This window comes from Naegleria lovaniensis, assembly GCF_003324165.1.
Source record: "Naegleria lovaniensis strain ATCC 30569 chromosome Unknown tig050, whole genome shotgun sequence".
Taxonomy (NCBI): Eukaryota; Heterolobosea; class Eutetramitea; order Acrasida; family Naegleriidae; genus Naegleria; species Naegleria lovaniensis.
The window spans coordinates 169,466-183,705 of NW_025407872.1; the positions used below are offsets into that span (position 1 = coordinate 169,466).

Below are 14,240 nucleotides of genomic sequence, written 5' to 3' on the forward strand. Positions count from 1 at the left end.
AGAAATCTTTACATTCAATAATAAAATGATTTAAAATTGGTCAGGATCTACAGCTTTCATGTTTTGACATTCTTCTCTTAAATCGGCAAATAATACAGTACTTAAATAACGCTCTCCAAAGCTTGGAATGATGGCAACAATGAGTTTTCCTTCATTTTCAGGTCTCTTGGCAACTTCCAAAGCAGCATAGATGGCTGCACCAGAGCTTAGACCAACAAACAATCCTTCCTTAATGGCAGCATCTTTTGCAAGTTTGATGGCTTGTTCGGAGTGAACCTTTACGATTTCATCAACTAGAGTGGTGTCAAGAGTTTGTGGAATAAATCCAGCTCCGATACCTTGAATTTTGTGTGGACTTGGTGAACTACCAGAAATGACGGCTGACTCCTCAGGTTCGAGGACAATGCCATGAACTTTGTGACGTCCAGTCTTCTCTGTTTGTTCATTGAAATATCTCATACATCCAGTGAAAGTACCTGTCCATAACGGGACCCGTCATGTAATAAACAACAGTACAATGTACACAATAAGTGAATGCAATAAACAATCAATACCATGTAAATCATATTCACATGTGATGCAGTATCAACTGGTTAAAGCATTTTGTGAAAAGAATCATACATACCTCCAGTACCAGCACCACTAATGAAAATATCAACCTTTCCATCAGTATCGTTCCAAATCTCTGGTCCAGTTGTGTTATAGTGAATGAGAGGATTTGCTGGATTGGTGAATTGACCCAAAGTAAATGAATTTGGTGTAGTCGTCAACAATTTTTCAGCAACAGCTACAGCTCCTTTCATTCCTTTTGCGGCTGGGGTGAGAATGACTGTAGCACCAAGAGCTCTCAAAACGACGCGACGTTCGATACTCATCGAGTCAGGCATGACAATGATACACTGTTGATCCATGAATGACAAATGTCATTTTCCATAAATGCAACATGTTGATATGAGAATGGAACTTACCTTGTAACCCTTCGATGCTGCAATGAATGCAATACCAATTCCTGTATTTCCTGAAGTTGGTTCAACAAGAACTGTTTTTCCGGGCTCAATCTTTCCTTCCTTTTCAGCAGTTTCAATCATGGACAAGGCAATACGATCTTTTCAAAATGATCAAAAACGAAAATTTCAATGATGAGATGTTTTTTCAATCATCATTGAATTTCAAACGATATTGAAATGATATTCAAATATTGATATTATCATGATCAAACAAGAATTTCAAATCATGATGAAAGGAATGATGATCTAAACGAAATACTTACCCTTGACGGAGGCCATTGGTTCCAGAGATTCCAATTTCAGGGCAATCTTGGCTACTGCTCCATTCTCCTCGGCTAACTTGTTCAAGTACAACAATGGGGTGTTACCGATCAATTCAGTAATATTATTTGCAATCTTCATGTCTTCAGAGAGTGAGGTAGATGTGTCTTTTTTGTTTTGATTTTATCGAGTTCATCCTCCTCCGAAGCAGTGATGAGGAAGCTTTAATTCTAAGAATCGGTGTTTTGAAGTTCAAACATGTTGTTCCGCTTTATTTTTCGCCTCAAAAATTACACCTTCGCTCTACAGCAATTCACAATTTTAACTGTGAAAATGGAGTGGGACTATCCAACCAATGGTAATCTCTCAAGTGTTGACTTGCTTGGTTGAATTTTGCAATACACTGAAAGTATTTAATGTAGTTGCCATTTGGATGAATGTAGTCATTTCATTAGTGTCAGATATTAAGCGCACGAGAGGGAAAGAAAAAGGGACCGGCAAACGAGCACCAAAAAATACCTCCTCCCATTCATATGTGGCAATTAACACTGTACCATCTTTCTCTTTGCAGTATTGGAAGAACACACAGTCTGACGTTCTAACTGGAGAAACTTTATCTTCCAAACGTTCTCCATTGTGAAATCTTGAACTTTGGACACGTCCAATTCTCTTTGCCCTTCTCTCCAGGTTTATATTCATGAGGCCCTGGACAAATCTGAAGCCACCGTATCCAGCCGCTCACATTTCTAATTCCATCCAAAACAAGGATTTTGTACAACAGTTGAAAACTATGATTCCATTACTAGAAGCGTTGCATAGTATGACTACCTCGATGTTTAAAAGGTTATCAAGATGTTTACTACATTGTAGACAGTCATCAAGTAATGTTTTTACTAGCAATACTTATTCCTCAGACTTTGAAGGACCTACAGTTGTTGAGGAGCTTTGAGAGGAACCAATGGATTGAAGAGCATCATAAAAACCATTCGCAACCATATTCAACTTATCTTCTTCAATAATGAATGGAGGTGTCATGATCACTACTTTATCATTCTGTGCACAATGATCAGCCAGAATATGACAATGATGTGCCAAGTAATGCTCCACTTTGGTAGATACCTTCTCTTTCAGCATGACACCAATCAAGAGACCCATTCCTGACGTTCCTGCAAAGAGAGGACAATCTCGCAATCGTTCTGCCAAAATATTTCTGAACTGGTCACCCATGGCTTTGGCACGTTGAATTAGTTTTTCATTTTCAATAATTTCCAAGTTTTTAAGGGCGACCATACAGCACACAGGGTGTCCCGAATATGTATAGTCATGCAAGAAGGTTTCCTCGGATTTGAACACACATTCAAAAATGTTTTTGGAAATGATAATTCCTCCTAATGGAACATAGCCACTGGTGATACCCTTGCCAAATACAATCATGTCTGGCTCAATGTTGAAATTACTAATGGCAAACCATTTACCAGTTTTACCAAATCCAGTCATGACCTCATCCACGATGAGTAGAACGCCATACTTGTCACAAATTCTTTTGGCAAGAGGGAAGAAATCTGGATGAGGTTCGAGAGCACCTCCAGAACCTTGTATTGGTTCAGCAATGAATGCAGCAATGTTATCGGCTCCAACTTGCTTGATTAAATTCTCCAACTGCTCTGCTACATAATAACCATTATTCGAATGAGATTTGCTCTTCGAGTCAATGACCAAGTCATGTGGAAAGTCAATATTCAAACAACAAGCGTTTTGAGTTTGTTCCTTGACACTGACTCTTTCCAATCCATATTCTTCTTTCATGGATTCATTAAGGGAAGATGAAATAAATGTCGAGCCATGATAACAATTTTTAAAGGAGATTATTTTTCGTTTCGAGTTCTTTCCTTGTACTTGCCAATATTTCAAAGCACAATGAATGGCACTTTCGACTGCTTCACTTCCTCCACTGGTAAAGTAGACCTTGTCCATAGTGGGGCATTCGCTTTTAGCGAGAGAGAGTATCTTTTCAGCACATTGGATCACGCACACATGGGAATAGGACGCAACATTTAGGGAGAATTCCATTTGCTTCATTTGGTTGGCAGCAACGATTGCTAATTCTTCGCGTCCATGACCTACATGGTTATTATGAAGTCCACCTGGTAATAGTTGTTGGTGATGAATGAGGGTTAGCATTTCATTTGGAATTACAATTTGTTAATGAATCATATTCAAACACTACTCACCCATCATGTCAATGTACTCAACATTATTAACATCCCAATAGGAAGAACCAAATGCTTTTTGGAAAACAACAGAATCTCTTGGGTTTACATAATGTTGATGACCATGAATGACACATTGTCGATCACGAGAGATCCAATCCTTATTTGATGTGATATTCTCCTCTTCAGAGGTGACCAAGTTTGATGGACCTTGATCTAAGAGTGGAGGCTTGACTTGCTCTTGGCAAGGTACATAGGGTGGTTCTTGGAGTTTGTATTCGACCATTTCAAGTAATTTTTCAAAATAATAATCAGTGTGAAACAAGTCGAATCTTTGTCCATTGAATTTCTATTGGACTAGATTGTTAAATGTACAAAAGAGGAGACTTGACATAAAACTTACTTTGAGGATTATTGAATTTTTGTGAAAATTTCTATTTTGGCGTTTTCCTTAATAAAGACGAGAACAATCTAAAACCAATAACACCAAGATGACCACAGTGAGCTGTCCTCACAGACTGTGGCTTGCATCAAGACTCGGAATGATCTCTACATTCGCGCCAACGGCTCTACTGATTTTCAAACTCTAAAAAAAAATGATGAGCCCAACCGACGATGATTTCAAAATCAAGGTGATCCAACACACTCCGAGCAAAGGTAAAATTGAACATGTCATGGATGAATATGCTGTGAGTGAGGAGCATACGATCAACAAGGTTCGGGAAGAGAGAAAGACCTTCTTCATGCAAATTTCAGTCTCAACTCTGGTGGTCACGGCATCTTTTGTAATGAGTATCTTGTTTCTTGGACTTCATGTTTGGCAACGATGGAATCAACGAAATTCAAAAAATAGCAAAGAGGATGAAGAAGCATATTTCGCAGCATCTGCAGGATTTTTCGCAGTGTTTTGTGTTTGCATCACTGTGTTCGTATTTTCAGTATTGTATTGCTTGGCTAAAACCATATTGATCGTTTTGCTGGCAGAGCATGACCGAACATTGCTTAAGAGAAAGATGGTCAAGTAGTTCGTTCATACATCAATAACAACAAGATTCCTCTAGTGTTGCATGCTTTTGACAGAGTTGAATTTACACCCGAAGCAGCGATGTGCCAGTAGAAGCCAGTGAGTATGAAAAGTTTCTACATGTCGTATCAACATGAAACACCCCTACAATCTCTGATTACTGTGTAGATGTGCTAAATAACAACCAACATAACAATGCTCCATTCTTGCCCTAAATAATTCGTCCCTATAATTGTTGACAAGAACAAATCCGTTTTGTTTCACAGCTTCCAATTCCAGTTCAGGATCAATACTACCTTTCACCCACTTCAAGACACAACCGTTTCTTTGAATGGCTTCTTTCATAAAAGTCTTGTCTCTTTGAAATGATGTTGGTACAATTGACATGACCTCTGCCGTTACCGCTACGCATTGCAGCATGAATTCTCGATCCATTTTCATCTCATCAGAAAAATAATCCATCACTCTGATGTTTTTCGTAAGAGCCTTCAATAACAAGTCACGATCTTTTTTAACCTTGTCAGACATGAGACGCCAAGGGTCGTTTTTACACGGAAGGCAAGTCAAAGCAGCCATTGCGATATCTTGATCTTCTGTAAGTTGTGGGGAAGCAAGCATCAAGGACCAAGGGTCTTTCATGAAAGCAGTAAGGACCACCTCTTTATCATTTCTCAATGTTTTGGAGGCAGTCTGAAGCATGAAAGGCCTTCGTTTCACTACTTCCAATACCATGTCCTTATCATGATTCCAATATTGATGGGCGTCCCAAAAATTACCGACATCTATTTCAATAGCTTTCCAAATGAATTCCTGTCATTCAAGAGAGCTTGAGAAGCATATTTCAGAGGATGATCATATTTTGCACGAATCATGCGCCAGCAAATTTCTTTCTCACACCATGTCAAGTCAGAGATGTCCATAGTGTTGTTGTTGTTAAGAGCAGTGTTGAGATGGGCAATGGCAGTTAAAGCAATTTCTGGATCTTTTTTCAGCTCATGACAAGCATACAAAAATGCAGAGTAGTGACTTTTCACTGCGTAAAGTACAACTTCTCGATCCCTACGTAGTTCATCAGATGCATTATTTAAATACTTTCCATGATGCTTCATAACCTCCAAAACAATTTCTCTATCATTTCTGAAATGTGTAAAATCGACAATTTGTCCTTGTTGAGCTACTTTCAAAATAATATCCCGATCATTGTACAATTCTCTATCAACCCATTTAAACAAAGCACCGTGGTTCAATGCAAATAAAACAGTTTCTTTGTTTCTTTTCACATTTCTAGAAGCATATTCAAAGGCATTTCCATTTTGTCGCACTGCTGCTTTTACAGTTCCAAAATCTTGTTTAAATTTTTCTGTTGCATATTGTAAAGCCATTCCATCTTGCTTGAGAATCTTTAAAACCTCTATTCTTTGTTGTTTATCAGAAGGATTTGTATATTGTTTCAATACTTCTTCTAGAGAATCGTTTGTTTTCGGTAGTACATTCTCTTTGGGTGCATATTCTCTGTCGTTATCTACCTTAGTACATTCATTGAGTGCTGCTCTTTGATCCGTCGACGATAAAGCCATTATCAAGTCTTGGTATTGGGTAGATTCTTTCGGAAGAAATGCTTGTAAATGCTGTACAAACAGCTCCCGATTGTTTCTGTTGCAGAGTTGAACATTTTTTTCATCATGACAAGCTTTGCGATAAGCCTCCATGATCACTTGAGCATCTTTTTGCAATTCATGCGAGCCGTATTGCAGTCCATAGCCATGACGTTCCACGAATTCCATCATGAATAATTTGTCATTCATGAATTCAACTGGAAGAAACATGTTAGAGAGTGCATTTGTAAAAATAGCAAGTTCGGAGGGATGGTAATGGACTGGGCCGTTGGTCAGGATGGCGTGTCGATATTCGAGATATTTGATCATTCCTTGTTGTTGCATTTGGAATTTTCGTTTCAGTAAGCTTTCATAGCGGAAGTGTACATGAGGATGGAAGCTTGGGTCGAAATCAATGAGAATCAGAGAGGGAGAAGGTTCTTCTTGCATTTTTTACAGAGCTTTCGAACCAGTGATTGTTGACACCCGCTTCAATAATTCTCGCTTCTTGTTAGCCAACAAGGTAAAATTGTTTAACCAAGAATTAATTAAGAAGTAACAAGAAGGAATGATTCAGAGGTTCTTTGCAAACAACGAAATAGAACCTGAAAAAACTACCAAAAAAATTCATCAACGGTGATACCACGAAAATTCATCATCCGCTGAATCTGTGTGCATCGTCATCATCCGATTTTTGGTCATCATCTTGAAGATAGCTCCGTGTTGATTTATTGTATCATAGGTGTCTGTTGTATTATTATAATTGACCTCGCGTGATCATCTGGTGGTGCCATTCATACAAATTCATCATTCTCCCTTTCTAGATCATCATCACGAAAACTACACCAAATAATGGACACGCCTCCGATTCAACTCAACGACATTCCTGTCTATAACATTTCCATGTATCCCAATGAGAATAATAATAACCCGAATAATGGCCAACCATCATCAGGTCAGATCAATCCCACAACCATATATATGCCATCGGGTTCAAAACAACTAGTAACAGCTTGGTGCAATCCCAATATATGCCTCAACAACCTCCACAGCAGTATGACATCGGTAACTCTGGAACCACCAATTATCCACCCACTCAATACAACATTGGTCTAGGAACGGTGGGAGCTCAATATTTACCGAATCAGCCACAACATGAACCAACAAGTACCACCACCTATGAAAAACCGCCAAGTTATGAACTGGATGAAGAAGATATGGCAGCAAATGAACACTCTCTTCCTCCTTCACAAAATACCATTGTCAACACCCAACAAGTGACTCTGCAAGATCAACAACAACCTCCTCGACAACTTCATCCTGCCACTCAAATGGCAATGGGAGAAGACAATGAGCAAGATCCTCTCGAAAAACATCGTGATTTGTTCGGCTTAGGCTTTGTGAAGGATACAACCAAACATTTGAAAGAGACAACTATTTGGGAATCTGGATTTTTTGGTCTGAACATTTTCACAACTACAGCCCAAAAGAAGAAGAAATTGAAAGAAATTTCCGAAATGAACAGAGTAGAAAGTACCGATATATTAGGAAAAGATCAGCTTCAACATCACATGAAGCACCACAAAAAGTATACTGTGATGAGAACTGCGAGAGGTCAACCTTACCTACTCAAGACTGGACTTGATATTGACGAAGTTAAAGAGTAAGTGAAAATATATTTCCCTTTCGACTTTAATGAAACTATTGACATTTCGCTTCTCAGAGTTCAGAACGAATTCAGTCAAATAAGATTACCTTTTTGTTGCTCTTGGAAAACGTTAGAAGATCACTACGGCCTTGGAGTTCGGTTATATTTTGACTTCGGTCGTTTGGTTATTGTTTTGAATGCAATTTTACTATTTTTCCAATTGATCAATTTTATACCTCATCTCATTATCGATACTATTTATATTCAAACATTCACAAACTTTTTCAAAGGAGAATTTTCAAATTATGGTGGTTTGATTGACATCTTGTATGGCAGTAGTTATGATCCTAATTTATATATTTTATGGGTTGTCACATCATCGTAGGTTTTTTAAATAGTGAATTTCATTTAACTTGACAACAAATTGCACAATTTCAACAACTTCTCAATATGAAAAATAGATTTAGTATTCTAGCAACAGTCCTGTTTGGACCTATTTACTGGTTTGTGGTCAGACGTTCCTTCCAAAAACGTGATGTTTATGACATGGAAGAGGCTGACATGGCTCTCGCTTTTGATGCAGACGCAGATATTATCAAGGAAAATGTGGAAACACCAACATTGCACCGTGTTGGCCGATATTTGGTCAGCTATTCGATCTTTGTTGGATTTTTGATTCTTTCCTGCGCAATTACTATTGGTTTCACAATTCTTCAAAATTTTACAACGTATGTATTGGTGACATCATGTTTGATTTATCACTAATTTAAACGCCACGGTAACAATAATCAAACAACAGCATTTATGAAGCTGCTGATGCTGTATTCTCACAGAACACAGGTTATTTAACTCTTATTTCAATTGGTATTTCTTGCGTGGTTAACATTGTCAACTTTATTTGGAAAAAGATTTGTATTTATTTGACCAATTTCGAAAAACACAAAACATGGAGTGGATATAGAACTCATAACACAATGGTAAATATTTTCTTGAACTATTGTTATTTATACCGAACGATATAATGACATATTTCACTATTTACTTTTAAACATTGAACACTCTGTCAGAAATATTTATTTTTCAAGCTATTCAACGTGTTCTTGATGGGATTCACTAAGGGCTTATTCAACGTTCCATGTGTGATTCGTACATTGGGAAATCAGTACTTGATTCAAATGATTTTAGACTTTGTAGTCTTTAACGCCATCGAACTCATTTTGCCCTATATTGAATACTATATCAAAAAGAAGAGAAATAAGGGAAGCGATGAAAATGTTCGACCCGACTTTGACGTCTCTGAAGAATATTTGGAACTCATCTATAGACAATATATTATTTATTGTGGAATGACAAGTTTCCCAATGATCACTTTAATTGCATTTGTAGCCTCTATTTTGGAGTTGTATTTGGATAAGTGGAGATTGCTCAAACTCTGCAAGAAACCTCCAATGATCAACGGAAGTGTGAAGACTGTAGTGAGCTTTTTCCTTATCATCACGGCCATTCTACCAATGATTAACTGGGGAGGAGGCAACATTTACCCCATGGTTGGAGTGTATTGGTGCAACACTCCAAGCAACTTGGAATGTGAACCATGCAGAATTTTGAATGGTAATGAAAATTACATTACAAACTTTGTGAACAAGTTGTATGGATACAGTTAAACGATGCGCAAATAAAGTTTGATCAATGCTTATTTCATACCAGCAACAGACCTCAGATTGGATTAATTTCAAACTGAAGAAATCGTCAATCCAAAACCAGAATTACATTGACGTAAATAAATCACAACCGTACCTCAATAATTTATTCCATGTTCACAAACATTACTTTTCGTACAAATTCTTAGCAGTGAAGAACGAAAGGACCGAGAAGAAAGCAGTTGGTATGGCTACAGAAAGTACATCTTTGAAGCCAGCCTTTGGTTTTTCGTCAACCATGGCATTCGAACCAAGCTGAGCTAATTCTCTTGCTTTTTGAAGACAACCCTTCACATTAAAGTTGTATTCTTTCATTTGTCTGTATGGCTTCAAATCAGTGAGCCAATGCTTCTTTTGATGTGTTTGGAAGAGTTCTTTTTGTAAGATGGAAAGATGTTCCTTAAAGAAATCTTCATTAAATACTTGATTGTCACCTGCAAAGAAGACGCCACGACAGGTTGGGATAAGGACTGCAATATTCTGAGCTGCCTTCATTAAATAACGGTAATGAGTAATCATGGCTTGCCGTGCATATGTGTCCGTGGAGTAGGATTCGGCAACTATCAATGTTTGGCAACATAAATACATCTCAATACTACGGCGGGAGAATGATAATACTTACTTTGTGAAGCTGTTTTTCTGACAGCATTTGGAACGTTTCTAATTTCAAATTCGTAACAAAATTCCAAACCTCTTCCACTGCAAATATCTTCATACTCAATTGGATAAGAACCTCCATAAATCTTTTGACTCAAGAATTCAATTCTCTCACGTTCTTCTTTGAAATTTTCACTGTTCACACCAGGTGTGGCAATGTGGACATGTCCTGCTTCGAGAGGAATTACATTAAATTTTCCTCCAGCAGAACCAACAATTAATCCAGTTCCAAGACCCGTTCCCATCGCCAATACAGCATCTGCAACGAGTACAATATTTTCAATTTCAAATATTTTCAATGATAATCATCGAATGAAGCAATTCACGATTGAAATGGTCAAAACAATGACAACTAATTTGTAGTTGCCAATGCATACACAAAAACTTACATTCACTGGTGTCAGAAAGTCTTACAGTTTGTGGAGTTGCATAATTATTCACTGCATCGATTGGGCAAAAGAATTCATGTAAACGATTATTTGTTCCAACATTGATAATTCCATAGCAACTAGCTTCAAGATCGTTCAAAAAAGTATTCTTACTGGCTGGGAACAATGTATCTGGAAGTTGTGAATAGAAAAACTCTTGGTCATGTTCCTTGTAATTTGTAATTCTTACTTTATCTCCAGTGACAGGACCTGCAAGAGCAATCGAGCCAGCAGCACTTCCCTTTCCGACAGATTTAACCAAAGCCTTTCCGTAAGCTGCAAGATAATTTGCCAAATGAGTAGATGTATTACACGGAAACTTGGTCATGAATACTTCATCATCTTGATCATCATTGATAATAAATTGAATGGCAATTCTGGTGTTTGTTGCTCCAACATCAACACCAACAATATAATGAAAGGAAGGAACGTTTTTAAGGCTCTTACTGTAGTGCTTTTCAACTTGATTGATAAAGTCTTCATCAATCACAAGAGGCTCCTCTGCTGAACTTGTGCTGCTCATACTACTTCTACTTGAAGATGAAATCATTCTCTCGGGCATGAAGGTAGATTACAAGGTTATTATTTAGAAAGCAAATGCTGATAATTTCAATATGTGTTGATGATGATGATTCGGTTTTGATCTTACACTTCTCCACTGTTCCGAATTATGACTATTGTGATGTAACAAAAGATCAAGAACAAAGAGAAAAACAATAACAACAATCGATTCTGTTTTGAACCAGTATATTATATATTAATAAAATTCGATCCTTCAATAATGTTCGGGATGATGATGGCTTAGCAAGAGAGTGGTCAGAAGGATCGACAAGCCAAGGCAAATTGAAAATTTTTTAATACAATAGAATCAATTTTGGAAAATTAACGAAAAAAAGGATTTTTCCTTTACGTGTTCAATCTATCGAGTCTAAATGTTGTTTCAGTAATGTGGAAGGCGAGAATCCATCGATTTACATGTCTAGTTTATCATACCACGGCAAGTCTTTGTGGCCCATTTGTGACATCATTGCCTCAACAGTATTAGGGTCTCTAAAGTTCAACTCATCATTTTGTTCCTTTTCTAATTCCTCCTCTAATTGTTTTAGATAAGAAGCGTATTGAGAGATTCTCTCAACATCTTCGGTGAAATAATCCTCAATGTATGAAATGGTAACTTTGGAAAAACAGGCAGCAAGATCATCTGGCATGAACAAGTTGTAGTTTTTCACATTGGTGTGAGACTTTTCAAGTGCTAACAATGCAAAATGATGATTGATCGCTTGCACTCCTTTTGGTTTTGGCAAGGAGGAAATAAGAGATGCAAACTTTTTGACATTTTCTTCGTCTTGGAATTCAACTGGCTTCTTTCCAAATCCATTTCCTTCCACTATTCTGAACGTAAAAACATCCAAAGTATTGGTTTGGGAATTTGTGGAAAAGACCACAAGATCCAAATCGTTGTAAACGCTGAATTTTGGATAAACAACGTTTAGCTTGGAGAGTGATGTCTCTTGTTCGCAAATTGTTTTAACCATGTCACCAACAGTGGCGTCATTGGATACCTCAAAAATCTCCACTTCAAATGGTGGACTTCCTTCTTTTAGCACAAATTTCGTACCCTTATTCATTTCTGACAACTCTCTTCCAAAAATAAATAAGAAAGGGCTAGGTTGATTTAAACAAATAGAAAGGCCTTTCATGTCTAATGTAGGTGGTTTTTCTAATAATTCATCAATTTTTGATCGATGTTTTTTGCTTTCTTGCTCCTTAATCTTTTCTTTCAACAATTCCAGTTTTTTTCCAGCTGTATATTGCACAGTTCCAATAATTTGGGATTGGTCTTCAAGAAGCCGAGCTAATAATTCATAGAGTAATGCGTTTCTCTTTTTTGGGAAAGTTGCTTTTGTGGACCACAGTGACATTATTCTGTCAGACCTACTAGAATGCAAATTGAATTTTGTTGCATACAAATGATTGGCTAAATTTTGTTTAAAAACACGCTCTGCCATGGGGTTTCTGAACTTATATCTAGTTCCTAATTCGGATGCTACTCTGTACCAAATACCTGCATCTAAAAGCACAGATTCCAAGTATGATGAATTATATCGCTCAGTAATATCGTTTCTACCTAAATACCAATCGAATGCATTATTGTAAAGAGTTAACCTATCGTTATCTAAGCACATTGTCACTTCCTCCTGGTTGTTGAATGTGACACCTCCAATAGTGAACGGCTTGTTTTCAATTGTAATGTCTGCAAATTCATTGTTCTCCAACAAATTTCGTTGACTTTCGATTTGCGCTCTATACCTAACTTGTTTTAATCTCTCTTCAAAGATTGATTGTACTAACTTAGTTTCATATTCCAATGTCTTATCTTGAATGTAGTCCTCAAATGATGAATAATTGTTCAACAATCTCACAATATCTCCAATGAAATTGCCTGTAACCCGCTTAATGTCATCAGGGTGATCAAGCAATGGACTTTCGTTCACTTCTTTATAGCTCTCTAAAAAGTGGTCAACTTCTTCATTTGTCAGTCTTCCAATCTTCATTAGCTTGTGTTTTTCTGATTGACCTCGGAAGGAAGATGTGTATTTAAAAAGGTTTGTGTCTTCACTTCCCGCATAGACAAAATCTACATTCTTGAACATGGCTGTGGGTTTCACTGCTTCAAAAAATGGATAAATTGTAAACATGGCCTTATTGGGTTGTGGTTGCTCGAAAATAGCTTCATAGTCATCATACATTATTATTGTTTTCATAAAAGTATTATCTGAAAGAAGGTTGGTAAACTTGGATAGTGAGCCTATAAAATCTTTCTGAGATAATTCGTCTCTAACATTGTATAGTTCTTGAAGATATTCTTTCCAAGCTTCAAGTACTTGAACAGCTGCTCTAAGCCCAGAAAGAGCTGCTGAGTCGTTTTCTTCATCGTCATGATTCTCTTCATTGTTGTTGGGTTGCACCGACGGAGTGGATGGAGATTTGGAAGGGTCATTCAGAGATGATTGATGTGCTTTTAGCCTCTCAGCTTCTAATTTTTCCATGAGTCTAAACTTTCTCATATACCTTTCGTGCTCAGACTCAATCTCACCCAGCAGTACTTTCACAAAGTGAATACATGCAGGTTTTTGGGCACTACTGGCAGAAACATAAGTGTTGACCCATTCCTTGCAACTTCCGAATTCGATGACTACGCTGTGATGATCATCATTCTCAGTTAATAAATTATCCTGTTCTCGAATTTTAGAAGCCATCTTTCGCATGAACATAGTTTTACCGCATCCTTCAGGCCCAAGTAATAGAATACCAGAACGTTTCTTGTCTGCTTGCGACGAAGATTGTTGGGAGGAAGAAAACAATTTCATAAATTGTTCCTCTAATATTGTTCTCTTCAAAAAGGGTGTAGAAGTTACTTTTCCACTATCAGATGATGCTGTCATCCTATTCCTGGAGGTTCCGAGCCATGTTGAAAAGCAGTGTTCTCCGATGATATTTTGGAAATTTAAATTTGAAAATGTGCTCTTTGTTTCGGAATGAGAGGAAATTGTTGGATGATTGTAAATAAATGCTGGTTGTTGTGATTTTATCGCTTGGTTTGAGAATCGAGAACGTGCCAATGACTTTAGGCCTAAACCTCGACTCCTGATGATCAAATTTCTTTTCATTTTTTTTTCTAAAACTTTGATGAAATTTATTCAAAGACT

At 37.3% G+C, this 14,240-nt stretch overlaps 8 protein-coding genes across 8 annotated transcripts; 2 read left to right on the plus strand and 6 right to left on the minus strand.

The window, feature by feature from the left end:
• Nucleotides 1-30: 30 nt before the first annotated feature.
• On the minus strand, nucleotides 31-1,409 carry C9374_011761 (uncharacterized protein; the record flags this gene model as incomplete). The annotated part of the gene is made up of 4 exons (XM_044687452.1): nucleotides 31-476; nucleotides 626-899; nucleotides 969-1,105; nucleotides 1,271-1,409. The coding sequence occupies 4 exons, from the start codon at nucleotides 1,407-1,409 to the stop codon at nucleotides 31-33; spliced, it is 996 nt and encodes a 331-aa protein (XP_044543050.1).
• A 762-nt stretch (nucleotides 1,410-2,171) lies between these two features.
• On the minus strand, nucleotides 2,172-3,764 carry C9374_011762 (uncharacterized protein; the record flags this gene model as incomplete). The annotated part of the gene is made up of 2 exons (XM_044687453.1): nucleotides 2,172-3,412; nucleotides 3,500-3,764. The coding sequence occupies 2 exons, from the start codon at nucleotides 3,762-3,764 to the stop codon at nucleotides 2,172-2,174; spliced, it is 1,506 nt and encodes a 501-aa protein (XP_044543051.1).
• Nucleotides 3,765-4,074: 310 nt separating this feature from the next.
• C9374_011763 (uncharacterized protein) lies at nucleotides 4,075-4,503 on the plus strand (the record flags this gene model as incomplete). Its single annotated transcript, XM_044687454.1, has 1 exon — nucleotides 4,075-4,503. One exon carries the CDS (start codon nucleotides 4,075-4,077, stop codon nucleotides 4,501-4,503), a length of 429 nt encoding a protein of 142 aa, XP_044543052.1.
• A 143-nt stretch (nucleotides 4,504-4,646) lies between these two features.
• Nucleotides 4,647-5,234, minus strand: C9374_011764 (uncharacterized protein; the record flags this gene model as incomplete). The annotated part of the gene is made up of 1 exon (XM_044687455.1): nucleotides 4,647-5,234. One exon carries the CDS (start codon nucleotides 5,232-5,234, stop codon nucleotides 4,647-4,649), a length of 588 nt encoding a protein of 195 aa, XP_044543053.1.
• Nucleotides 5,235-5,284: 50 nt separating this feature from the next.
• Nucleotides 5,285-6,547, minus strand: C9374_011765 (uncharacterized protein; the record flags this gene model as incomplete). Its single annotated transcript, XM_044687456.1, has 1 exon — nucleotides 5,285-6,547. The coding sequence occupies one exon, from the start codon at nucleotides 6,545-6,547 to the stop codon at nucleotides 5,285-5,287; it is 1,263 nt and encodes a 420-aa protein (XP_044543054.1).
• A 581-nt stretch (nucleotides 6,548-7,128) lies between these two features.
• C9374_011766 (uncharacterized protein) lies at nucleotides 7,129-9,409 on the plus strand (the record flags this gene model as incomplete). Its single annotated transcript, XM_044687457.1, has 5 exons — nucleotides 7,129-7,760; nucleotides 7,821-8,126; nucleotides 8,207-8,473; nucleotides 8,545-8,722; nucleotides 8,813-9,409. 5 exons carry the CDS (start codon nucleotides 7,129-7,131, stop codon nucleotides 9,407-9,409), a joined length of 1,980 nt encoding a protein of 659 aa, XP_044543055.1.
• A 162-nt stretch (nucleotides 9,410-9,571) lies between these two features.
• Nucleotides 9,572-11,080, minus strand: C9374_011767 (uncharacterized protein; the record flags this gene model as incomplete). The annotated part of the gene is made up of 3 exons (XM_044687458.1): nucleotides 9,572-10,005; nucleotides 10,068-10,361; nucleotides 10,492-11,080. 3 exons carry the CDS (start codon nucleotides 11,078-11,080, stop codon nucleotides 9,572-9,574), a joined length of 1,317 nt encoding a protein of 438 aa, XP_044543056.1.
• A 421-nt stretch (nucleotides 11,081-11,501) lies between these two features.
• Nucleotides 11,502-14,201, minus strand: C9374_011768 (uncharacterized protein; the record flags this gene model as incomplete). The annotated part of the gene is made up of 1 exon (XM_044687459.1): nucleotides 11,502-14,201. One exon carries the CDS (start codon nucleotides 14,199-14,201, stop codon nucleotides 11,502-11,504), a length of 2,700 nt encoding a protein of 899 aa, XP_044543057.1.
• Nucleotides 14,202-14,240: the final 39 nt, after the last annotated feature.